Source organism: Frieseomelitta varia, unplaced genomic scaffold (assembly GCF_011392965.1).
Source record: "Frieseomelitta varia isolate USP_RPSP 00005682 unplaced genomic scaffold, Fvar_1.2 scaffold_816, whole genome shotgun sequence".
In the NCBI taxonomy this organism is placed as follows: Eukaryota; Metazoa; Arthropoda; class Insecta; order Hymenoptera; family Apidae; genus Frieseomelitta; species Frieseomelitta varia.
This window is the reverse complement of record NW_025110608.1, coordinates 294,137-321,341: the sequence shown is the minus strand read 5'-3', so window position 1 is coordinate 321,341 and position 27,205 is coordinate 294,137. Positions and strand designations below refer to the sequence as shown.

The following is a 27,205-nucleotide window of genomic DNA, read 5'->3' as shown; positions in this document are numbered from 1 at the left end:
CAGAGGGAAGAGAGCCAAAGTGAGCCGGCGTTTTTTTTTTTTTTTCTTTCTTTTGTTTTTTTTCGGAGCCGGAGCCGGTTCAAGGTGGAAAGGCCGTGTCGTGCGTTGGCTCTGTTTGGTTACGGCGGCGGCAGCAGGTGGAAAACGCTTCTGAGGCAGAGCCGACGTAGAAGGTAGAAGTGGCGAAGCGCATCGAGAACTGGTTTGGAGCCGGAGAACACCACGGCGGCGTGGCGCGACGAGGCAACGGCGGCGTGGCATGCCAGCGAACGAAGTGGGGAACGATCCGTTTCGCGGGCGGCCCGGTGGGGGCAAGCTTGGCAGCGACAAGTGATGGTTTACAGTTATAGTCAGTCCGGATCGGGCGTTCGGTCAGCCGAGACTACTTGTGCCAAGCGTTCGAACTCCGCAATCGATCCCGATTTGTCGAGCCGGGTGGTATTAAAACCGCGGTCGTCGTCTTTGCCGATTCAGATCGTGTACAGATCGTATCTCGCGCGACAGAGAGATAGAGAAAGAAAAAAAGAGAGAAAGAGAAAGAAAGAAAGAAAGATAGTTTGAGAGTGAAGTGTCGTCGTCGTCTTGTCCAACCCTGTCGACGTTTCTTATCTACTTTTGACCAAGCAACCAGTTCTTTATCCAGGGATCGTTCGTTCTTTCTCGAACGCCTCGACGATATCGGCTGCCGTTTGCACCCGTCTATTGCGACGTGCGACTGTCTTTCTCTTTCCGTTTTCGAGGAAGAAAGAAAGAAACAAGAGAGAGAGAGAGAGAGAGGGAGAGAGGGAGAGAGAACTAGGCCCGGGGTTGATTCGAGGAAGCCCCGGACGAAATCGAATCGAGCACAATTAACGGTATACAGCAGACTGGCGGAAAGCAAGATCCGCGCGGACGAAACGACAGCGCCGGGAATACGTGTGCGTCATCGTTCGTGGGTTCATTGTGCACGATTTAATTGGATACGGGCCCGCGCGTGTATCGGACGAGTACGATATCGTTCCTCGCGATTTACTTTTCCTCTCCTCTGCGCCGGTTCTTTCGTTCTCGTGTTTCCCTGATCTCGCCCGCTGCTCTGTCCCTGCTCTCCTATACCAATCCGATCGTGAGAGTTTTCCCGAACGAGTCTCCGCCGTTCTGAAACTTTCTTCATCACGCACTCCCGTTGTTGCTGCGCGGCTTTTGCGAAACCCGCGCAAAGGTGGGATCTCCTGCAAACCGTCATAGGGGAGAAGCGTTTCACGATGCCGGGATCATCTTCGAGATTTTCCAAGCCAGTTACGTCTGTTGTTGATGCTCTTCCAAAATGTATATGTTATTCGAATCAAGCATTGACCGATCCGAACATATAAATAATGCGTACGAAGAATTCGGAGTTTAACATTTGGTAAAGTCAGAGTTGTCATAGCAAACCGGAAGAACGAAAATAGTAGTCGAACGAGAGTGGAATATATCGCGCGCCGCGTGTATTTTTCCTCGAATGTTACATCGTGTGGTAAATATCAAGTGACTAATGTTCAGGACAGTGCTGTTTCTCGGTGGCGCGTCACCGCTTCACGCGAACGAAGGCTTTTCATTAATTAAAATTCACTTGGTTCGTTAATATATTGGACAACTCGTTTTCAACATCTCGTGTTTAAACGTTCTTCCTTGGCAAGTTAATTTTTTTTACATCCTCGTCGCATTTATGCCGATTATACAATGGAAGAGTTTGTCGAGCTAGAATCTAGTCTGCGACACTCAAAGACCATCCACCAGAAGATTCAGGGATTCCCCGAATCGAAAGATCCGCTGTCAAGCGTTTTGCTTTTCGTATGCAAGTGTGTTGCCCTGTTTCTTAAATTGCAACGCACGTTTGAAGTAACTCCGTAGTTTAATTCCAACATTGATCGCTCGTTTTGTACGTGTAATTCATTTTTCCGCTGATTTAGCAGCTGCCACTTGCAGCATTTTTTAAAACGCATAAGCTTAGCACGGGCTTGTTGTATGCACCAGCAATCGCATACTTTACGTTAACTGTTTCAAGATCAGATTGGCGGCATTGGTTTTCTCTTCCGGTAACAAATACAAAAAAAAACGAAAGCTCGGGCGGAGGAGCAGCCGCGAATGGAATGGAAAATCTAATAAAATTTCCGTGTGTTTCAGTGTTAAGGAAATTCACGATTTGTAGTTAAAGTTACATTTAACTTGGTTTAAGTACCATATTAGTATACACAAGTACATGTAGGATTTATAGTGTAAGACAACTGGAAGCTATCCTTGAACTGCAAGGCAAGAGGATTATATATAATAATAACGAAAGTTCGGTAAAACCAGGAACACGCTTGCGTCCGATCGAGAAATCTCTCACTCGCGCGCCATAGCAGAGAGAAACATTCTTGCCAGTCGTATATCTTTATCAGATAGATTGTCAGAGCATTCCAGATCGATAACCAATCGGGGAGAGAAACGATTTCCCAATCGTTGCACGAACGAGCTCCGGGGAGGGAGGGACGAACGAACGAACGAACGACGAAGCCGTTTCGAGCTGCATTCGAAGCCCGTACGATTTGTTTTGACTTTCGAATCGCCGCGGCGAGAAAAGCGGCGCGTGGACGCGCACGCGGAGACGAATACGGCCGCTCGGCACGCGGATGTGACCTCGTAACACTCGGCGAGGACTCGCGGACGATCGGGTTCGCCCCGATGGAAATGGGAAATGGAAACGCGCTCGCTCGCTCGCGGATTATCTGCCTCGTGCGCTTTCCGTCGCGTGCTGGAGATTCTTTTCCCTTCCTTCCTTCCTTTTTTCGTTCGACGCGTCCTACGCGCGTGATACGCTTGACTCAACCACGCGAATCCCGTGGAAACACTGGAATTCCCTGAACAGCTCTCGTTCCCGACCACGCGAAATTCCCGAGCCGCGTGACTCTCGAAATGCAGAGGTCTCCTTTGAAAAACTCGACAACTTGCAAGCTTTCGACGCGAGCAATGAGTGCGATCATTTTCCCTATTTTCTGTTTCGCATCGACGGTGGCGAGAGACGTTTCTGAGGAAAATGACGAGAGAGTTTCGAGGGATAACGTTGTTGTTTCGTTTGCAATCGACAGACTCTCGGAAGAAAGGATTTTAGGTGTAGGAAGCATTTCGGTATTTTACGTTCTAGTCAGATCGTTGAACTCGTATCTGACTATCTATTAAATTTTCAATCTTCCCGTCGTCATTGTTAAATTCGATCAAAAACTGTTCCCCGTTCGACGCGCGAAAGCTCGGCATTTTGCGAACTAAGCCGATGCTTCGTTCGCTCGTTGATCTTCTAAATATAAACAGAAAGAAACGAAAATCCGAGCGGACAAGAAAATAGAGAGGACAAGAGAGGAACAAGGAGTCGAGCACCGACTCCCGACGTTTCAGAACATTATTTAGAACATGTTTAGAGGAATCTGGGAGTCGGAATGTGCTTGATGCTATCGTTTTAAATCACCCTCCGATATTTCGAGGATCCAGCTCGAACTTCGAGACGATTGCGCAATTGGCAGAGACTAAAAATACCGGAACGTTCGATTAGACTGATAATCCCGCGAATGCCGCGATTAACGAGGGAGGGGGAAAAAAAAAAAAAAAAAGAAAAGCGAAAGGAAGCAATAACAGACGAGGGAGAAAGGAAGAAAATCCCGCTAGTCGTGTGCGAGTCGTTTCTTTGTGCCCTTTTCAAGCACTTCTTCCTTCATTCATGAATTCGAATCGACAATAATGACTGGCGAACGCGTTGCTACGTCTATCGATATATCGATTCGCTCGGTATATTTACGTTCGCGACTGACGAGAAGGAAAAAAGAAAAAAAAAAAGAATTGATCCTCTGTAACTGCATTTCTCATTGCTCGTTAAGCCCGGAGATTGCGAATGATTACGGTTTTCCAATCTGATGGGGAAAATGGTAAAGAATAGTGACTGTTATAAATAAGATTATTTCGTGGAAACGTGAAGGTATAATAACGTAGGATAGAAGTAACAAAACAAGTACTTTGTGCTTTTTGGTTCGTTGCTTGTTCGTAATTTTTGCGTGTTTCAAAATCGAGATGTTCCCTGTCCTTGGTATAGAAATAAAAGTCGCAGAATGTATCAAAGGCTCAAGGAATATTCTGGACTTTTGTTGCTATACCATGTAAATTAAAATTACACCTATCTAATTTCAACTTGGTTTAATAATTCTTGTCTCTGGCTCTCGGGTGTTTTACCGTCACTGAAATATGGCGCGAAGAATTTCACAAAAGGTTAGAATCTAGTTCGAGTCCGGTAATTTGTGTATGAAAACCTAGAAGAGAGAGACACCAGAAGTATACTTTTGTTAATTTCCCGTACGATTGTATAAATTAGTAAATTCCAAGAACTGAAAGTAGCTGCTGAAGTTGAGGAAACCTTTGTCGAGACCAATATTCCCCGAATTCTGGAATAAACGAAAAGAAAAAAACCACCAAAAAATCAATGACATTTTTTATTAGCCATCTACAAAATTGCTTCTCCGTGAGAAACAAAAAGGCGCGAGTTATTTAAATTCTTCTGTTATACACGTAAGGATCGACAGTTCCTAACTTGGAAAAAGAGAAACCAAAGATGATACTCCGAATTCTCGGAGATATTCTTTGAAATTGAATATTCGTCGCTTTGCTGCGCTCAGATTCGTGAGCAGGCAGCACGACGGGAAACGGGGTTATTTGCACAAAAATATCTCTCCTGCGTGTCGTCGGGAACTTTCAAGCGAGATGGGAATTGAACCGAGAAGCTTTTAAACGTTCGCGAGACGTAAAAATCGAGACGGAGAATCGATCGACAACGTGCAACAGGTCTCCCACCTGCGCCGATCCCGCAGCCTGAGAGAGAACTGTCAATGCCCCGTCGTTTCGTCCACGCGCCTTCTCGTCATAACCACGCGAATAACAAAACACGCGACTTTCTCCCAACCATCAGCCGCAAATACAATTTCCACGTGTTGCGCAGATAAGTGGCTTCCCCAGTCGTCGGCGATCGAAGGTAATTCACGTCGGACGGCCGAGAGATCCAGCTGGGAATCCCCGAAAGATACTCCTACCGAGTGGAACGAGAGAGAGTTATTGATCAACTGTGGCCGCGAGCGACAGAAGAGGAGAAGAAGAGGAAAGAACCTAAGTGACGGAATAATACTTGTGACGGTCGGAGCGAGGAGGAAGTGTCGTCGTGTGTTAAACCGGTCCGAGACGAACGAGGATCGACGAGGAATTATTTCCTTCTTTTTTTTTTCTTTTCGTGACGAAGAACTGGAAGAAAATTAAAGAAGTACGTACGCGCACGTACGTACAGTGCCAATTGGAAAGTGTCGATTGTTCCGCGTGGAAGTAAGGAATATAATAGGGAGGACTGGCGAGGAGGATTCAGGGAGGAAAGGGGGCAAACGATTTTTCATCGGGTTCGAGTTGGTCGAGAGAGCGAGCTTGAATTTCTTTTCCATGGACGCGCGTCGAAGGTAATCGAGCGCAGCTCCAGCCAGGACCGCCGACATCCAAGGTAAATATAGCACCTGTTCTCCCCTCCCCCAGCCGGTTCTGCTTCACCTTTAATGCCCACGCGTTTCTTCTGATCGTGCAGAAATACCGGTGCGTGCGTGCATTCACCTACGTTTGCATAGCAATGCGCATTTTTGCGATCGCGACGAGTGTGCACGAGTGTGCACGGTGTGTCTCGTCGACGAAGGAATAAGAGACAGAGAGATAGATAGATAGATAGAACAAAGATAGGAAGAAGAGAGAAAGAGAGAGAGAGAGAGAAGGATAAGGCGGTATGTATGCATGCGTCAGGGTTCTCCTTTTTTGCTCGCGTTACAGCGAAACGTAAGTGACGAATGAAACCGTGATACGACACTATTCGCTCGTGAACACAAGGAACAGACGTAACAATTCCTTGCCTAGTTTCAAGCCGATCGAATTCCCTTTCCATCGTTCTCGCGTTGTCGAAGGCGAATCTTTTTCCACGCCGCTGTTTCCCCCCGAAGTGGCTTGTTCACGGTGTTACAATGAAACATAAAGGCAAGATTGCTGTCTATCTGCGTTGTAGATTACACGGTCTCGTGATAAGTTTGTCGTTCAGTCGAAGGTTATCGTTCGCTTGGTAATTACTATCGGCCATCATTCATCGACTCGTGAAAACCTTCGCGCGCGAACGTCCTCGAAACAGGATCTTTCTCTCTTTCCCTTTTTTTCTTTTTCTTTTCCTCTCTTTCCGTTTTTTCTCTCTGTTTCTCTCTGTTGGTTATCTGAACAAATATGAGCAGAAATGACGAAGCGATCGAAACGAGCGTAACGATGTTTACGGGAACGCTGCCCGATTTATCTGACGTTACGAAAAATTGACTCGCGTCGCGTCGCGTCGCAGCGCGCCGTGGCTGCAATCTGCTCGACTTTCTCCGGCGAGGCGGCTTAGATGAGGCGACGGAATTTATTACGCGGATACTCGCGTTAGAAATTCAGAAAACGGAGCGTTGACTCATGAAGATATATATATATATATATATATGTTGGCCCACGAAAGTAATTGAATATTTATGGAGCATTTTACGCGTTTTATGTGTCGTGTATTTTATATGAAAACTGATAAAACTGATAAAATTTAAAATAAATCTGAAAATGTCGTACGTGAGTTATATAGTGACTAGTATTTGCACTCTATTGTATTTAATATAACGTACTATTAATTAGATATATTAAAATATATTTTTTTCGTATCATCAATTTTTACATTATAATTAATTTCGTATTATTTAACAATACTTTATTATATTATCTTTATTATATTATATTACCTACAAAACTATTACCTACAAAACTTTCCTTCAATAATATTATTTATCGTTCAATAAATTAAAGATTGCTTGTTACTTAATAGCTGATACATGTCTCTGAATTGAAGTGCCACAATCCGATAAACGTAGATTTGTAATTACTTCATTTTTAACTTCTTATATTTTCAATATCGCAGAACATGTTGCAATCAAGTTTGAAATAAAGTTCGATTTTTATAGCGAAAGAAAATATTAATTTAAACATATATTCAAATCTAAAAGCGAAGGATATTTTCATTAAAAAAAAAAAAAAAAGGTGATATATTCGATATAACGTTCCCACAATTGAGAACAACCTAAACAATGTAACATCGACTATCTCCAACCTAAACAACTATAATGAATACTCTTTTAAAAAGAATTCATTAATATTCATTAATATTCATTAATATTCTTCTCTTGAAGATTATTTTAATTAAATTAATACGCGTTTTCCTCGCATTGTGCCATCGGCACAAATAAAAACGGAAGGTGAGGGGAAAGTTTCTTGTTTAGAAGCCTGCGCGTTATCATTTTTACGTGGAACCGTTATCGTTATCGCGAAAACCCAGCTGTTTGTACAAACGAGAGCAACTAAGGTAGCGCGTAAGAAAGTGTAGTAGGTCAAATAGGTTTTCGAAGTATGGTAACGCGGTTAGTATGTATGCACTATCGTTTCAAGAACATGGGCAACCCATTAAAACGAACACAGGAAACGACTTTTGGCTGAGATTAGTCCCCAGGGATTTGCATATAGAGGCCATTCCACCGATCCGCCTGGTTCCAGCTATTAAACGAGACGGTATGCACTTGAAATAAAACGATCATGTTCTAATCCACGCCTGTCGGACGTCGTAATTTATAATTTACTAAAACCATTACCACTTTCCCCCATTATCGCGAGAAACAACGACCGTCTGATCAGACTAAATTGTTCGGTTGTTGAGTTGAAAAGTTATTTACGAACATTTAAGTACCACAGATTTGACAACTACGACAGATAAATTTATGTGAATGTAAATTCGTGTGTTAAAATTGAAAAGTTTCTGAGGCGTGAATAAAGTTATAAATTGAGGATAAGTTTATTCTGCGACAGATAAATTTAGATTTGTGTGTTAAAATCAAGCGATTTTTCTAAGTACGAATAACTTATTATTATATTATTTATAAAAATTCCTATCCTCGTTTTTTAGAAGGGGACAATTGCTGCATGTTATTGTAACGACTGCGTAATCACTCTAACGTTCAAGAGATTCTGTCGATAGTTGTTGATGTTATACTTACTTTCATCAACGCGCATCTGTGCTTTTACTTTCACATAACGTTTATAAATGCATCTAGGTTTGAATCAATTGAAATATCTTATCAAGCATTTCTTCATCTCCTTGCATTTTTTTTTTTTTTTTTTTTTTTTTTATTACTCTCAAATAAAATACACGACGTTGAGAAATTAAGCAACTAGGTCCTTTCAAAATTATTCGCCATCGAATTTGGCGAATTAAAAAGCATCCTAATCTGAGTAACTCTGCCTCACCTCAATCTCAACAGTGTCTATTCGTTACGTTTCGCGCTTTAATAATCACGCGATCATCGGACTTTCTCTTATCGTTTCACTCGGCTCTGTCACATCGCGTGAAGCTCGTCGTTGCTCGGATCACTGATTTTTCGCGAGTCGCGACACGTTACTCTTGATCCAACGAACAAATTTCCCACTTCTACTGCTAGAACCACGGATAGACGATGCATCACTCTTTTCCGTTGCCATACTCGAAATCCATCCATCAATTATAACAATTAACTTTGGCAACGTTTTGACCAGATCGACGTCGGTTTTAACCACTTGCGCTTGGCAACTTGTTTCGCGGACCATAACGAGTGACCGAACCGTATACAATAATTCGTCGTTTTCTTTTTCTTTTGAACTCGTCGGTACGATATCACTGGATAGAAATTATTGAGAAGTAGTAAACTTTGTTTTGCCTGGTTTTTACATTTAAATATACTTAAAACTGAGAAAATATTGCCATGCGTGGCACGTCATTCCAGCGTGGCCGATTTTAGAATAATTTTCGTGTCTCGCGTGTCTCATAATAATAATAATAACTTGTTCGATAGTAATCTTTCCTCGTTCTGCCTCCTTGAAACCATTTGTCGAAGCGCGACCGACCAACAGGAAGGAGGAGTGCGTGAATTCGATCGAAAAGTCGAAATTCACACCACTCATTTTGGGGACTTGTCCGCTTTCACGAGCGTAAAAATCTCCCGTGGAATTTTTGGATCGTTAAAACGAGAGTAATTGGATTTTACGATGTGCACTACGGTATCTCGGATCGTTCGAACGCACGCTGAGAAATTTTGATCCGGAGTCCACCTGCTCGTGAGTGGAAAGTGGGTCGTTCGCCGCGATTGAATTAGTTGGGAATAACGAGTCAATGCTGGGTATTATTTGGAAGCGAGAGGTATTGTGCATTTCGTTCGGGAAACGTGAAATTTTACGGTTTACCTCTGTTAATTTTTTTTTTTTTTTTTTTTAGCATGGTCAGGAGTTCTCTAATTATCGTGAATTTTATTGTAAGATATGAAAGTTTATAATTTACTTGTAACTTTTTGATAGCTTTAAAAATTTTTTTTTTATACTTTTCGAAGTTTCAAATTAGAAATCTTCTAATTTATTCTAAACTTGAAATTTATGATATTATAAAATGTGAGAGTATTTGTAATATTATATTTTCTTCATATAGGTGCAAATTCGAAATTCTATTAAGGTTTCAAATTAGAAATCTTATTCTAAATTTGAAATTTATGATATTATAAAATGTGAGAGTATTTGTAATATTATATTTTCTTCATATAGTTGCAAATTCGAAATTCTAAATTAGAATTTTTAAGTTATTATGAACTTCGTTGCAAAATATGAGATTTTATGATATTTTTTTTCTTAATATAGTTACAAACTCGAAATTAGAATTTCATAAATTATTATGAACTTTGTTGGAAAATATGAAAGATTACACTTTGCCTGCAGTTTTATTCTTTGGTTAGAAATTCTGAATTAATCGCGTAAAAGTATCGTGTTGCACCCTTTGTTGAAAAATTTCGTGAAATTTTATTATTAACCCTATGGTAAAAAAATCTAAATTAAAATTGTGCAAAAAAAGTAGAATAGAACTGATGTGCCTGGTCATTAAGAATGAAAATTTGTTATCTGAATACCATATATTCCCAGAATTCTTTCTCTACATTTCATCGAGTATATTTATCTTGCAACTATTACGATCTATTTAGACTTTGAAATTTCAAACGTTCGAATTTCGAGGTTGCAGAATTTCATTACAAAAATATCCATTGATTCGCAGTCGACGTTAATTCGACATTTGATAATGAAAACAGACGCTTCAGATTTAAGGTTGTCACGTTATAATGAAGCATCGCGAGAAAAAAAAAAGAATTAAATAAGGCAAGTTGCTAAATAATCGCAATACAACGGAGAACCGAGATTACAAACGAGATTACTACGAAGATAAAGAAACTACAGAAGCAAAAGCGGATGTGACATTTTTTTAACTCGCTGTTCCGTGTACACATAATGGATAATTCATCGAGTGTGTCGCGTGTTTTTTTTTTTTTTTTTACTAGCGTGACGTTATCTTTAGCGATATTAATCAAAGCTGAAAATATTTCATTTATTGAAAAAAAAAAAGGAAATCCTTGGCTGCCGCGTTGTCTCTGACGATATTCATTCATTTATTAAATGAAACTAATCAATTTCTCCTTGACGAAGCAATTCTTTTTTGCCATCGCGTTTTCTTTTCAAACTTAAAATCGCCATTGATCGGCGATGTACGCGTCGAGAATTTTTTTTTTTTTTTTTTTTGGTTCCAAAATATTTCCTCAGTTTCAAGTATATTTAAGCGAAACAAAATAGGCAGAACAAATAATCAATAATTTCTATCCAGTGATGTCGTACCGACGAGTTCAAGAAGAAAGCGTACGAATTATCGTACACGGTTTGGTCACTCGTTATGGTCCGCGAACCAGTTGCCAGCGCAATGTGATTGAAAGACTTCGTCGTGGAGAAGATAATTAAAAACGAGCCGAAGCATGGAAGTTCTTTCTCGACGAGCTAGAAAATATTCCACGATGCGTGGAATTCACGCAGGAGAAGGAAACGCCGGAACGATTTAGGGAAAGAACTAAGAAACTCGAATAACATTCCACGTGAATGAATTCACAAACCGGATCTCCGCGGCGAGGAAGCCACCATTATTTCCTGTCAGCGAAAAAGTATTTTCAACGACGAAGAAAAAGAAGGCCTTGAGATCGGTAAAAAACCAACCTCTCGATCGATGAAAACTGATTGTCTCGTTAATTTCCTATTCTTCGTTTCGAATAAAAATCGTAAAGAATTGGGAATATAAATAGTCGCCTCGTCGGGAAACATTTGCGTTTTAGTAGCTGTCTCCTCAGGCGTGTCGCATCTCGAAATAGTCTCGCATTGTGAGCATGATGCTTTCTAAAATTCCACTTGCCACGCTAAGAATTATCCAAATAACCGTGCGCGAGGTACCGTCGAAGCTGTTCGAGAAACGTAATACGTTATTAGAGATGCTGGTCGATTTTAAAAAGCGAATGTTAAGCAACAATGAAGCATTCAAGTTCAGTAATTCGTTCGATATTGTCTGTGAAATTGTTGCGAAATTCTATTGACAGATATCGTCGAGAGCAGAGGTTCGAAAGTTTTACACGTTCGCAAATAAAAAAAAAAAAAAAAAAAGAAGGGAAACACGGGATATTGCGGGATGCTACGCACAATATTCCGGGAAATATTTTTCTCCCTCGAGAGTACCTTTATACATGTACGCTATTCGCTCCGAAGTTTATTTTTTGACATTTAACAGAACGTTAATTGTCATATGCGATAATTTCTAACTCTGTCCAATCGTGCTACGATAATGTTACTCCTTGTGTTCGCGTACGTGCGATAGTATATTATAATCCGATTGAATTATTTTTTCATTTTGAAAAACGATACAATATTTCGTTATTTGACGGATCGTTTATCTTTGAGCCGCAAGTTAAGTAAAAATGACCTGAACTAATAGAAAGATTTCTGATATCACGTTCGTAACTGGGACATGGATATTAAGATTTTTATGAGCATCGCTAAAGATAGATAGAACCTAACGAAAATTTGCTTTATGTATTACTGTATATTACGATATATTCCACTTTGGATATTTTATGCAGATTTGTATATAGATTTTATATAGGTTTGTATATAAGTTTCATACAGATTTGTATATAGATTTTATAGATAGAAATCTTTATAGATAGAAATCTGTATAGATTTTATATAGACTTGTATATAGATTCTTATATAAATTTCATATAGCTTTAGACTTGTATATAGATTCTTATAGCATAGATTCTTATAGTATAGATTTTATATAGACTTGTATATAGATTCTTGTATAAATTTCATATAGCTTTAGACTTGTATATAGATTCTTATAGTATAGATTTTATATAGACTTGTATATAGATTCTTTCTTCATATAAATTTCATATTGCTTTAGACTTGTATATAGATTCTTACATAAATTTCATATAAATTTCATATAAATTTTTAGATATATATTTTTATATAGATTTTATACAAATTTGTATATAATTTATATAGACTTTTTGTGTATTACAAACATTGTATATACATATTTTTGCAACTTTCAAACTCCACAAATGCATAATCAAATTTAAAATAAAATTTGAGATTTAAAATTGTAAATTAGAAATTTAGGACACATTTAAAAAAAAGAACTGTTGCACAGTACCTAATAAATATATATAGCAAATAGTATATATTTATTATTAGTATATATTTATTATTAGTAAATATATTTATTATTGTGGCACGTGTTGTATTAATCTGATAACTCTACAACAAGATTAGAGTTGCTTCCAATTGCTAATTTATGCACCGTTACTACAATGTTGACCAAAGTATCCGGATATTTGCGAGTCGTGCCTTACACACGCAATCTGTCGTTCTTAATCAGTTGTGAACATTTAAAACTTAATCGTAAACGAGCAAACTGATTGAAAATAAAAAATGGATTTCGAAGACGGGGCGAAAAAGGGAGAGAAAAATAAAGGCGTGCGACGTCGAAAATTTCCACTTCCAGGAAATGATGTAGAAATGATCACTCTCGGAACCGTGAGTTAATCTCACATTGAAATTTTACGTTACCACGCGGATATGACAGTGTAACGTCTGCAATTTGTCGAAACGAGATACCGGCCAGGCACGAACAAGTACATACATACATACACACACACACGTCTCTCGAAGAGATGTAAAACAACAAGGCTCGAACGAACACTGCTATATTCGTAGCGACGAAATTCGAAAATTAACAAAGACAGGCTTCGTTCCATCGATTTTATTCCGTGGTGAATGATACAATTGACTTTTATTGGTAACGACACGTCGAGAAGTAAATAAGTGAGTTTATTACACCAATATTATGACAATCTGATCGAGTTCCTTGATAATTAAAAGAATATCAGAAATCGAAGTAACACAGAGCGAGAGCTACCGATCGTCAATGTTGAACGCAACATATTTCTGTTAATAAATGGTTAATTAACGAGATACTCGGAATTCCTCACTGTTCGAAAATAGCAAGTAAATTATGGACAGATATTTATGCAAATACACAATTTCTGCAAACTTGATTGCGAAAATGAAATGTAAATAGACCGGTTACATACTTAATTACAGATAATCAACATCGGTAATTGCCTTTCAACGTTTGTTTTCGCGGGAAATTCCCTGAACTTCTCCACTTAAAAATTTCACTTGAAACAACGCGCGTTGAAATATATCTTTGAATTTGAATAGCAATAACTTCCGCGCAAGCTAAGAACATTTTTGCGTACGCGAACCTCAATGTGATACTCCATCACTTGTCATTAAGTTCACGTATTTTTAACCACACTATACTTCCACCGTAATGCCACGGTTCAAGTCCGCTGTTCGCTCGAATTTTTCATCCCTTCGGGGTTTCTCCTCTCGCCTGTTAAGGTATTCTAGTGTGAAATTAACTTTGTTAGGGAATTTTTTGCAAAGAAACTATTATACCTTTGGCAGTCAAATTGACAAGGTTTATTTGTACGTATTTCGACGACGTTCTAAAATTTTTTGGGGCAAAAAAAGTTAAGGTTAGTGGGCACTGCATACTCTCAAACATAGTCGCTTTTAAAAAAGCTTTTCGTCTCACGGTGTCCATGATTCCGGCCATTATGCTTGTCGGAAATAAAAAAACGTGAATGTTCCTTAATTAGTATGAGTTTGGCTATAGAAAATACCAAAACAAAAGAATAAAGTCGGCAAAAAAGTGGCGATACTTTGATGTTCGATTATTGATTTCGCATGTTTTTGTGAAACTTTGGAAGCCTAAAAAAAATATAAAAAATAAAATTTTTTTGGTTGATTCTGGTAGAGACTATAGTCACACGTGTACTAAATGCGTACTTAAAATTTTGAGCTAATTGGTCAAGTAGATTTTGAGATATCATGGACACCGTTTTGAAAAACATAGTTTCCAGAAATATGCCTTTAAAGTTTAGTATTGCGGTGACAATGACGCTGCTCGTCGCGTCTTTCAAACTACCATAACAACGTTAATTTTAGGGGTTCACATGGTTACAGAGATTTATTTTTGAAACTATGTCCTTTAACAATATTCAAAAAGAAAAAAAATCGACTTTTTCAAAAGTTCACACTAGAATACTCCCTTTCTTGCGAGAGTTACTCTCCATTTCTCTCTCTCTCTCTCTCTCTCTCTCTTTCTCCATTTTTTTTTCTCTCAAACAGTTGAGCGATACTCTCGGACAGTAACTCTCAGAATCAGTATCCATTTGCGAGAAACACACTCTCGAGAGTAACACGCGACAGTTTCACTCTCAAATGAGAGAAGGGCCGTTACGTTCGTTTCGCGAGTCGATTTATTTCGCGAACACGTACGAATCCATGGTCCCTGGTGTGTGCGGATAATAACGTAATAATCCGGTGTGCATTACACGGCTAATGAATAGACACGCGTCCAACTCCGAAGGACTTGACACGCGGGCGGCAACTTAGATAACTCTGCCAACGTAACGTACGCGTGCGTATGTATGTACGTGCACGAGCGTGTCGTGCATGTGTGTGTATGTGTGTGTGTGTGTGCGAGCGCGCTCACGGTGTAATGGCCCCCACGTGATACACCGCGTCCCCGTCATTAATGAAGTCGCAGAATGTATTCGCATTAGGTGCCATTATACGCGAGCTTCGAGCATTGCATTCGGCCGTGAGGCAAGAATGCCTCTCGTGAACGTCGTTAACAGAGCCGCTGTTGTGGTCTGAGGTCGATGACGGCGCGAAGGAAAAGAGAAAAGAAAAAAAAAAACCACGCGAGAGTGAAAAGGAAAGAAAGGTGGAGGGAAAAAAGAAACGAAGAGGAAATAGCGAGTATCGAATACCGTGGAGGAGAGGTGGAAGGAATCGTTTTCTCTGACCGTAAGGGAATGGATCGTTCGACGGTGTCAATGGAGAGACACCACGATGGAATTTCTTTCTCGCTTACTTTCCGAGCCGAGCAACTGATCCGACACCCGATGTATTACCGATAGATTCGACGATGATTAATAACGACGAAGGGGATGCTCGAAGGCGAGCCTCGAGGAGTCGAGTGGAGTACGTCTCAGTTGAAGTACACGCCGGGGGATCTTATTGTGACAAAACTCGATAGAGCGCGGGGGCTCTGTCGGGTTTTAATTGCCATTTTCGCGTGTGATGGTGCTTGACGCGCGACTTCGCCTCTTTGGAGAAACGTGTTTTCAAACACGGGGGAATCTCGCGTACTTTGAAACGTTTGCGTACGTTCGAAAAGAAGATATAATCCGCTGGAAGACGGCGGTACCGGTTTCTAAATGTTTTTATTTTTATTTTTATTTTTTTATTTTTTTTTTTTTGTTACGTAACATGATTCTAAAATACAACACTGTGTTGTACAAGATAATCGACTGATAAAAGAAAACGGATAAGAGATTAGAGTAAATAACGAAAATAACGAACATTGATGTTTGCTGATCTTTTATCTAATAATACTACTCTCAACTGTCTCGATAACTTGATATCAGGGAAGAACGTTTCGATCTGAGAAAATGGAAACGAAATTAAATTGTCACGTGCCTCTTCCGTAGAAATGTTAGTACAAAGGGAGAAAAAGAGAGAGAGAGAGAGAAAACGGGACATCTCGTCGTAGGAAAAATAGGAAAATGTCAAGTAACGAAACGAAAAAAGAAAGAAAGAAAGACAGAAAGAACTAGTTCGAACTAGTTGGAACTGACAAAATACAAAATTTCCACGAAGCTTTTTCTTCGCTACAACGGAGAATTCTGTCCTAAATAAAATTTCCAGCTACAAGGTAATTTCCTTGCCTGAATGACAGCTCCTTTCCTTTCCATCTCTTTTAGACGAATAACCTCTTTCTCGAGCAAGAAAAAAGGATTCGCAATATTCCATTTCCCAGCTGACTAGAGAATCTACGCTCTCTCTTTCTCTCTCTCTGTCAATAAGGTATGTACATAGCCTGTGCAATTACGCTCTACATCAGATTCTACGGAAATAATAGCTTCTGCAAATTTTTATCGCAACAACGTTGCACGAGCCACAACAGAAGGAATAATTACGATAACAGATTATATTGTGGAATGTATAATTATTTTCGCACGATTGTGAGCGACTCGCTAACACAGGAGCATCGAGAGGTCATGAATTTTACCGATACGCGTATTATTATTTCATAATGCAGAACGTTTGCGCAATTGTTGTCTGAAATTGTTGCTTAGGGCACAGATTCGCGGATGATAGGAATGTAGAATTATTACGAGTCAGTTTCCCCGGCGTGAAAATCGAACTGGACAATCCAGAAGAAAGCATCAGCCGCAACTGGCTTTCTCTCCATATTTCCTTCGTTGCTTTTTCTCTTCAAGGTGATACACCACCTTATGGAACTGAACGCGAGAACTCGTTTATTTCTCTAATTCAGTAGCATAGTCGTTCGATACTTTAGTAGCTAATTTCGTTCGTCTCTTTTTTTTTTTTTTTTAATTGGAAGGAACGAAATTAGTAATTTTTTTTATGTAAAATTATTTCAGTTTCTATGTATTGATCGTGAATATTGAATTTGCTGTTTGCGTACGGTGGAATAGTTACTCGTGATCGATAAATTGATTACTCATATTTTTGGTAAATAGGTAAATAATTCGATAGCTCGATAAATTTAAGTCTTCGACGTCATCCTTTTCTGTGATACTTTAGTCAAATATTAGACATTAATTAAATGCAGCAGATTAATTCTATATTGGTCTACGTTAAACTAAATTTCAGCCAACTCTTGCTAACCTACTTATTTTAACCTGAACTTATTGTCGAAACGAAAAATCACTAATAGAGTGGAGAATCAGTGACCTCTCCTATATTACATGAATTATTATATAATCCAGTCGACAAGTTTGACAAGTACCATTTAACCAATAATAATAATATTCTACCAAAGTGCAAGAATATATGCACATTATTAACAATAAAACCATCGATTAAAACCGAAGATTATCTCTATGAAAAAAACGAAAGAAGAAAAATACGAAAATAATTTCACAGGTGTCAACGATTGTATAGGAAGGGTCAAAAGGGTTTATTCCTCTTTTTTTTTTCAATAAAACATCAAAATATAAGAAAAAAATTAATCTTATTAAACGTAATTTAAATTAAATAAGTAAGTTCAAACATGAATTTGAATTGGAACAGAAAAATTAAAAAAAATATATATATATAATAAAAAAGATTGCGGATTGATTTCAGTGGGAAGTGATTTTTGGCCCACCCTATGTTATTTCCGTTTATCGATCATACTCGGCCTGTTTTATCGCGTTGATATACATACACACGTACTTAAACGCAGATCGTAAAGCACGGAAAATGTAATCGTGTGCGAAGAATTCCTGGCATTGAATTAAGCGGAGCCAGGGAAAACGGGATATCCCAGTTCGATTATCTCGGTTCGCGTGCACGTCATATCGATTGTCCTGAAATGTTTATACGTCCGTACAAATGGGCAGGGGGTCTCCCGCTTCGCTTATCTCTGCTTTACAGCAATTTTCCACTGTTTGCATTGACGCTACTTCCTCGTTGATCTCGTTCGAAGCGAGGCTTTAACTTTTCAGACGTTCCGAACTTCCTTGTAATTCTCTATTATATTTATATTATTTTATAATATAAAATGTATATTATATTTTGCAACTTAAAAGTTACCTCTATATAAATATTTTGTGAATACTTATTGCCTCGCTGTTGTACGTCATTCACACACAGTCATCGGAAAAATACGAAATACCATTCGTTTTATCTACCGTGTGCTACAATAATTAAATAATTAGATAGATAATTTATATTATAGACTTCGTATATCTTTGTACACTACTTATGCATTCTCTGCATTTTTGTCAGTTTCAATTTACTATAATCCGTAGTTTACTTACAACGAGTAAATCCCACAATAACAAGTGAAGATTTTAATAATTATATAAATATAAATGATATAAATTATAATGATAATTATATTAATAATTATGCACAATAATTTTTCTCATTTACAAGCGAATGAAATTCTAATTAAATTTATAGACGAGTATAAGTTTCACGACGAAGATCAAATACCGTACTTCAGTATGTCTGGAATTCGACAAATGTTTGGTGATCGAAATCAGAATTTCTCTTTGGGGACTGTTAACAAGCGGTCGTAGGAATCGTTGCATATTTCACCGTGCTCGCCTTCGACTGACACTAGGAATCAACGACTGTTTTGTCAATGAATTATCGAAATTCCCGCCGCGTACGCTCGCCTTCTGGTAACTTGCGGGAATTCACAGTTAGCTACGGCCGGATCATAATTGATACCGCGTTAACACGGTTACGCGTGCAACTGCTAAACTACTTACGGTGGTCTGCGAAAATACTTATCGTAGAAAATACGTATCTTGCATTATGACAGAACTTTTTTTTTTTTTTAATTTTTACTAAGACTTTCATGGAACGCTACTACCGTGTAATATAAAATTTGTTTAAAGATGTATGTTTATGACTTGCTAAGGTCATAAACATATGCCTGATAAAGACTGAATAATAATAGTCTTGAACGTATAAATAAAGATAAAAATGGTTCCATTAAATATTATATGAACATCATATAAATATCTAATGTAAATATTTATTATATAAATACCTCGTAATTGAAAATATACTTGCTGGATTAAGTTTAAAGATGTGTACTCGCTAAAGTCACAAACATATACTCGACAAAGACTGAACATACAAAAAAAAAGTCTTAAACATACAAAAAAGATGGTTCCACTAAATATCTCTGTACAATTTAATACAGCTGTGTTACTTGCAATACTGATGAAATTTCAAAACGCCAACACAGAAATATATAAATTTCACATGTGCTCGAACACTTCCACGACACGGTTGCACACATAACGAAAAGGACTAGATCCTGTTACATCTCCAAACCACAAATTCCTCAACGACTGCCAACTGTCGTCTCACTCGTGTTTATTGGCAATTACCAATCCGGTTACACGACCAGACTGTCGATTCCTTTCTCAATCTACTTTGTACACGTAAAAACGAGAAGATCCTTGCTATATCCCGAAGAAGATGGAAATCGATTCGCGTGAAATACGTCGTAGCTAGACGAACTTTTCAACCAACAACAGCTGTCGACTTACTTACAATTAGACACAGCACTTGGCAACGTAATCGCGCGACGACGATTATTGATTCCTTCTCGGCGAGAACCGGATGTTTGAATCACCGAGCCGCGAACGATTCATTAACGAGCGACGTTCATTTGAGAAACTAGTGCTATTTCGAGTATGTTCGTATGTATAATATATGTCGGACGGAGATTAACATGTTGCGAAACCGTGTGCGATTATTGCAGGGGGTCCAAAGCACCACAACTTTCCTCGGGATAATGCGAAGCCTGGAGAGGTTATCGGGTAGCGATCAAGACTGCGATCAGGAGATGTATATCGACCTGGACGACGCTTCCGTCGACTCGCTTACCGGAAAACGCAGTCGCCATCATGTCGTTGGCGCGGAGGTGAGTACTTTCCCTCGAGCACGTCTCTCCCCTATTTTTTTTTTTCCTCTTTTTCTTTCTTTCTTTTTCGTGTAATTTGACCGAACGAGTAAAGTGACGACGAGACAAATTAAATTGTACTCGTTGTCAGGCTGGAGTGACGTATCTCCTCTCAGTTCTTTCGCACCTGAGAATTTCTCAGTGGAGGACCGTTGCAGGAGATAGTGGAAATAAGGGAATGTAAATAGAAGAGTGAGAAGAGTGACTGAAAAAAAAAAAGAAGTATTGGCAGAAATTGTATCTCTTTGAAAGTTGAAAATTGAAAAGAAAATTGAAGTTTGTACAAGACTGTACTAACTCTGCAAAAGTAAATGCAGAGAGAAAGGTCGACGGAGGAAAGGTGGGCAAAGACGAACAAAAGTATTAACACAGATGTATTGTATTTTTTATCTAAACTTTTCTACCGTGTGCGAACGTGATGATACGATAAAATTCAACGAAGAAAGTTTGGCGAACAAATTGACGTGTTTCACTGTATGTGTTTCTTATCTGTGTTTCTTTCCTTATCTTTACTTATAAAGTGACTGTAAGAATATAAAAATGCTGTTCCGCAAGGGAACTATGTACTATGATTAGGAAGGCAAACATTTGCGCAAATCGAATTTCTCCGTAGGATCCTGTGTAAAATTCTGCGAAGAATATCTTCAAGTTCAAGTTTCTGTAAGATGTAACCTTCGAATCTAGAATTTAAATGTGCCATAATAATAAAATAATTAGATATAATATACATAGCAGCATGGTTAATTATTGCCAGTGGCTGTACTGATGAAGAAAAAAATGGATAAACCAACGTGCGTGTATGCGTTTTTAAAAAAAAAACATAAAAATTCAATTAAAAGTCCACGCAAGATTTCTAGAACTATTTAAATTTTTATTTTCTAACTATAGGTCGATATAGAACAAGAGAAAAGAGATAATGACACTGAAATCTCGATCAGATAAAATCAGGAATTTCAATTCCTGAAAAACACTTTAAAATGCAGGCTGTAACGTGATCGTTTTAAGAAGCGTTCTCAACTCAACGCGTTTGGTTTTTAAAATAATTATAAAGGAATTACTAATTACAAGGGAAATTACATTTACAAAGAGAATACATAATGAGAAAAGTAACAATTATAATGAAAACATCTGTGTCAACACTTCTGTTTGTCATTATGTAAAACCAACATAACTGCGTACATGTATGTACATACATTGTATATGAATGAAGTTGGAGGACGTCACTATAGTTACAATATTGGTGTTTGTAAATTTCCTGTTAGATCGGGCAAAGTTTATCAGCGTGTGTCTCGATCTATTTACTGACAATCAGAGAAGTATATCTCGCTTTTCGCCAATAAATCCGCCAATAAATCACGAAGATATCGCGTATTTCAGAAATTCCAGAGCATAATTACATAAAAAAAAAAGAGAGACGGAGAAACAAAAACAACAACAACAGAGGTATTCCTCTCGCAGAAACGAAAGCATAGCAGAGCATAATATAAAAAAAAAAAAGCAACCAAAAGTCTGAATTATCAGTATGTATCATTAAAATAATATATGGCCGAATTACGCAGTGTCGAACTCTATAATCATCGCATATCCGAACGAGTTACGTGCGAAAGAAAATACAAAGATAAAATTATCACACGTTGAGCAGTGAACAGTTTACGCGATTATTTCAAGCAAATCTCGTGGTAGCCTGCTTGCAGAGATAACAAGAGAAATATAAATTTAGAACGATACCATTTTATTGCCATTTTGTTGCCGTTTGTTCGACAAAGTCTCAAAAGTATAGCAGGGTTCAACGGCAACTTTATTTCCACGATTAGTTGTACAAACAGGTGCAGCAATTTCGCGTTATCTCCCTTTCGATCGATTAAAGATAACGATTGTTGTAGTTCCAATTCAATTAATCGTAATCGATATTACGGAAGTAAAAAAAAACTCACGTAGCCGCTTTTTACAAGCGACGATAAAACAATTGGCTCGCATGCTAAGTGTCGGTACGTTCGACTCCGTTCTTTTATTCAATTCTCGAGGCAAACGCCACGAATGGTGGGGAATCCGATTATCCTGATGGTCGACAAGACAGCGTGTAGCAACAAACACGAAATTATTATACGGATATCGCGGCGGTCTTAATCTTATCCGTTACACACTGCGCGAAACTGAAGTTTCCAACGGCTATTAGAATATGGCTTACGTAATCCCGCGATTATATCGTACATAATGAAAATATATACATCGACGAAGCGCGCGGGATCGAACGAATGTTTCGTCTTGAGGAAAAAAAAAAAGAGGAAAAGGAAAAAGACGAAAAACCAAGTTTCCTCAATCGCCTCGAACAAGCTCGGCTGAAATGAAAATTTTTCACGCGAATCTCTCGTCTACCGATCAGTTCGTAAATCTGCGTTTCGTGAGTTTCCTACCGACTTGCGAACGAGAAACAGAAAAAGATAATTAGCTTTTATAAGTGATTGAAGAGTCGTAGAGGTTGATGTTGATTTAATGGGTGTTTTTAAAACGATTGGAAAGGTGGGTGAGGAGAGCGACAGCAGTGGCAGCGAGAGGAGCCCGAAACAGGCGAAGAGAAGAAACCGCGGTGGACCACCAACGACGAGGAGACGAAAAAGTGGAATTTCCGCGCGAGAGAGGAACCTGAGGAGGCTCGAGAGCAACGAGAGAGAGAGAATGAGAATGCATTCCCTGAACGACGCTTTCGAGGTAATTTTTCACGCGTTGCAAAATACCAATCAGTTCATCGCTACTTTTCCCGCGATGACACGCTTCGATTCGGCTCGTAATAATTCGAGAAACACAAAGTGATAAAAAATGTTCGTAAATTTATTTCTGTGAAAGTTGACCGGGTCAAAGCAACGTCTATCTATGAAAATCTTTTATAAATATGGTTCGAATTGATATATTGAATTAATATATTCGCAACACATTTGTGCGATAAATGCGACGAGGCAACATTTTCATAATTGCTAGCTTTGAATGTATTGGGTTTACGATATTTTTTGAAATTTCATTCTCACGAGCAGCGATTATTCGAAAATTTAATGTAAACGTTTCGAAGCGTTTATTGCAAACATATATTTACTAAAGAGTTGTACACAAAATTATCGTTTTAAACATATCGATAATTTGTATATATAAAGATGATTAAGCATCTAAAGGTGATCATACTTTATGTGCAATGTACTTTCGTATGCAATTAACGTTTTGAAAGAAATCCGTAAAAGAAAAAGCACTAATGAAACGTTTCGGATTTTATCATATTGAAACTTTATCATACGTGGTCATAAAAATCATGTCCCGTTAATCGAAATACACATAAAATACGCAATGTATTCGTAAAAAGCGCGCGCGAGTCTTCAAATACTTTATACGAGACTACCAATTATTCCATTCACGGGTCACTTAATGGTCAAAATTTCTTTCAACGTTCCAAACGTCTCAATTTATTTTAACGTCTCAGAAATTCGGAAACGCCAAAGTTTCTAATTTCTATTCCCGATGTGATACAGAAGTCGACGACGAGATTTCGCTTTTCAAACCACGCGTATCGAACGACGACGATGTTATCCCTTCGCGCGGCCCAATCCTATTATTTCATATATCCAATACTCCGCCTCGGAGTATAATAATAATAGAAGCGTAATATCTAGTAGACGTTGCCAATGCCGGATCTACGGTGACCGTGGGCGAAACCGCGTAGTGCTCGAGATGTTATTTAAGGGTGGCGAACGCGCGGTGGGGCGTGAAATAAGGGAATTCAAAGTTGTAAAGTTCACTATGGTAGCTCGTTGCATCGCCTTATGCAAAACGTCATCTTCTCGCAAACAGGTCGAGGAGACAGCAAACGGATAAAGAGACAAGGGTATTATCGTGAGACACAGAGACGTGCTACACGTTACACGGGATATTAAAAAAAAAAAACGTGAACAGGATATTTACGAGTGCGACTCTAAACGTCGGGAGGAATGAAGAAAGTTTCGTGTAACGAACAGTTTGATTCTAGAGATACATTGACGAAGCTTCTTCTCTGTTCTTTCACTCATGCTGCGTGTTTCTTACTTTGAATCGATTGAATCGATGTAACCAGTGCGAGTGAGATACTATTTTTTCAACGAAATATTTTATAATTTATATTATTATATAAATTAATATTATATTAAATAGAAATAGAAATTATTAAATAGAAATATTTTATATTATATATTTAACAATTTACGCCTCGAACGACATTTTCACGCAGAAACTTTCTTCGTCGCTTTAACATCCCGACTCGCGTTTACAAGTACCACGCTTTTCGTTATATTGACATTTTTAACAGAAAGTTTTCTTCTCGAAAACACGATTTCTCTGAACACGCGCAGCGCACAATTGCAATTGAACTGTCGCGCAATTATCGGCAACAATGTTATCATTTTCAGCAACTACGCGAGGTGATACCGCACGTGAAAATGGAAAGGAAGCTCAGCAAAATAGAGACGCTTACGTTGGCCAAGAATTACATAATGGCCCTGACGAACGTCATATGTGAAATGCGCGGCGAGGAGCAACCGTACACGTAAGTAAACTTTATCGTAATCCGTACGCGGCCTCGTTCGCGGAACAACAAAGTACGTAACGCGCAAATGAAGAAGAAGAAGAAGAAGAAAAAGAAAATGAGAGACGCGGTTACGATAATCGATAGAACAACGTAAAACGTTCTCTGCGGCGAATTAATCGAGAATGAAGCTTGATTGAAACCGGCGTTATTGCGCAATGCCTATAATATATCCTCGAGATGATCTCGGTTATATTCGCGATAATAACACACGAAGATTAACAAAGACAACGCGCGCAGCGATATTCAAATCTCGCGTTTACAAAATGGCACCCGGAACGTAACTTGTTTTCTAGCGTAACGGCAATCTGTGCGCGTTTCACGTCGAACACATTCCATGCGTCAGGTGAAAAAGTAGGACGCTCGCAAGAAATATTTTTCTTTCACCTCGACTGTCCTTTATTTCATAACGAGTTTGTTTATTCAAATTCAATTCGATGGTAAATCAGAGTTATGCACGACGATGAGAATTGATTCGATTTTACTAGACGTGTCTTTCAAGAAAAAAAAAAAAAAAAAGGAGGAAACTTTTTAGGAAACTCTAAACTAGCCTTAATCTGGAATTCAGGATGAAATTCTTTGTACTTAGAGCGATTCAAGAGAATGAGTTCAACCGTAATTCATTCGATTGTCGATCACTCCAAAATTAGACGCAGTTAATGGACAAATTTTATTCGAGGTCGTTCAAACAATGGACATTTGCAATTCGTGTATGTCGACGTAATCGATTTAGAGTACAATGTCCGATTGCTATTAAACGGTCAAAGATGCACCGCTTTTTCCTCATTCCCACCGTTCTTCCAACGCCTCGATGCTTCCTCGCCCGTGGCACTCGCGCATACTTACACATCTCCCAATATCCTGCTCGACTCTTGTTTATCGTTCCGTTCCATTAATTAAAAGAAATCACGATACCATTGCAACTGGGGATACAATGTGCTTTCTTATCGATGAAATTTTAATATTGACAAAAGCACAATTTGTTTTTGTACAAAATCGAGCGACGAAGGAAGAGAAATCTAGATCGAAGTAAATTCTAAACCTCGATCCAGCTAAATCCGCAACGTGCGGATGACGAATGTCGAAGAACAAAATGAAAATTATTGTCATTGATCATTTAAATGTGTTAAACACGTGGGGCAAGCGCTTGAGTCCGATATTATCGGCACGTCGTTATCAAAAAGAGACGATAGGAACTTTTCAAGGTTGACTCTTCAAAACACTCGGGATCAAATCAGACGACTTGACTCTCTCTCAATGAATATTTCAGAAAAGAATCAATTTCCTCGCGAGGCATTTTTTACTTTCAAATTTCAAATTAAACTTCATTAAACTATTCTATTTTAAACTTCTATCAAGCCATTCTATTCTAAACTTCATCCATTTAAAACGAGGCGAAGAATACTTGAATTTAAATTTGAACCTCGAACAAACTTATAGGCATTAATAATTAGCTCGAGTATTAAAATATCTGCAGGAACTCTTCGACAGAGACAGAAAATGGAATTTTCAAGAGCAATACCAACGGAATTAAACGCGTTGCATAAACGCAATTCCCGTCATTTCACTGAACACTGAAAAATTCCAATTTCAGAATCGAGCAAAACTTTTTTTCTTCATCAACTTTCGTTCACGGGTTGTAAATAACGCCCGAAGTGTGGCGTTATTTTCTAATTGCAAAACTAACAGCGAACAGTGGCTGTTAATACACAAGGCGTGAGGTATGCATACCAAGTGAATTAGTTACGTGAACATTTATATTCCGTTCGTACACAGGCGAGAATCGTTGCCACAAATTTCGCGTTCCACGACGATTGCATTCGCCGAATCCTAAATGGTGCAATCGAAGTGTCTTCGTTAACGTCGAATCCGCTGTTAGCTTTATCGAGTTTCAGTTGAACGGTCTCGTATACGTGTGCGTATGCGTCCGCTAGACAGTCGCGTTCGAGATAAATAGACTATTACTCGTTATTATTTATAAATTCGAAAGTGAAGACAGCATTTTATCGGCGACCTTTGCTTTATCCACTGTCGGAATACTCCTCTGGATACTGGCATTATCTTTCACTCCCACCGCCGAGTAAACTAAACGCCGATCGACATTTTGCTGAATTTTTCTCACTTTCGAGACGAAACTTCCCTCGGGAATCTCGCGAGTTAGCTCTTCCTCCTTCGCCTCGAGAGCGAATCAATATTCCATCTACGGTCGATGACGCTTCCTTTTTTATCCTTTATACAAAATAGAATATTCTTTCTCTTTCTCTTTTTATCGTTCTTGACAACCATGATCAATCCCACGTGTGATTAATACAAAGATCTTTTACGTCGAAGAGAACGTGAAAGCGAAGCAGCGTCGTCTCTCTCGAAAATTCCTCAAATCGACTACAAACATATCTCTCCTTTTCTTTCTATTCTTTCTTCGATACACGATCTGCGATCGCTATAATCAATACCGCCCGACGACGCGACACTTTCCATCACGCGTTCGCCCGAGAGACCGAAGAGAATGTCAAAGAACAAAAAAA

General features: G+C 38.7%; 1 protein-coding gene across 3 annotated transcripts in view; it reads left to right on the top strand.

Moving 5' to 3' along the window:
- The first annotated feature begins 341 nt into the window (after positions 1-341).
- Positions 342-27,205, top strand: part of LOC122536221 (class A basic helix-loop-helix protein 15-like) — a 36,156-nt gene continuing 9,292 nt past the window's right edge. Inside the window, exons 1-5 of one of the 3 annotated variants that reach the window (XM_043668406.1) lie at positions 342-854; positions 4,976-5,518; positions 19,880-20,041; positions 22,601-22,789; positions 24,505-24,641. In XM_043668406.1, the coding sequence (XP_043524341.1) occupies positions 19,913-20,041; positions 22,601-22,789; positions 24,505-24,641 (455 nt within the window). In that variant the 5' untranslated portion in view covers positions 342-854; positions 4,976-5,518; positions 19,880-19,912. Of the gene's footprint in view, positions 987-3,932; positions 5,519-19,879; positions 20,042-22,600; positions 22,790-24,504; positions 24,642-27,205 lie in introns of those variants that run through there. The other 2 variants (XM_043668408.1, XM_043668407.1) reach the window with 2 other exon arrangements.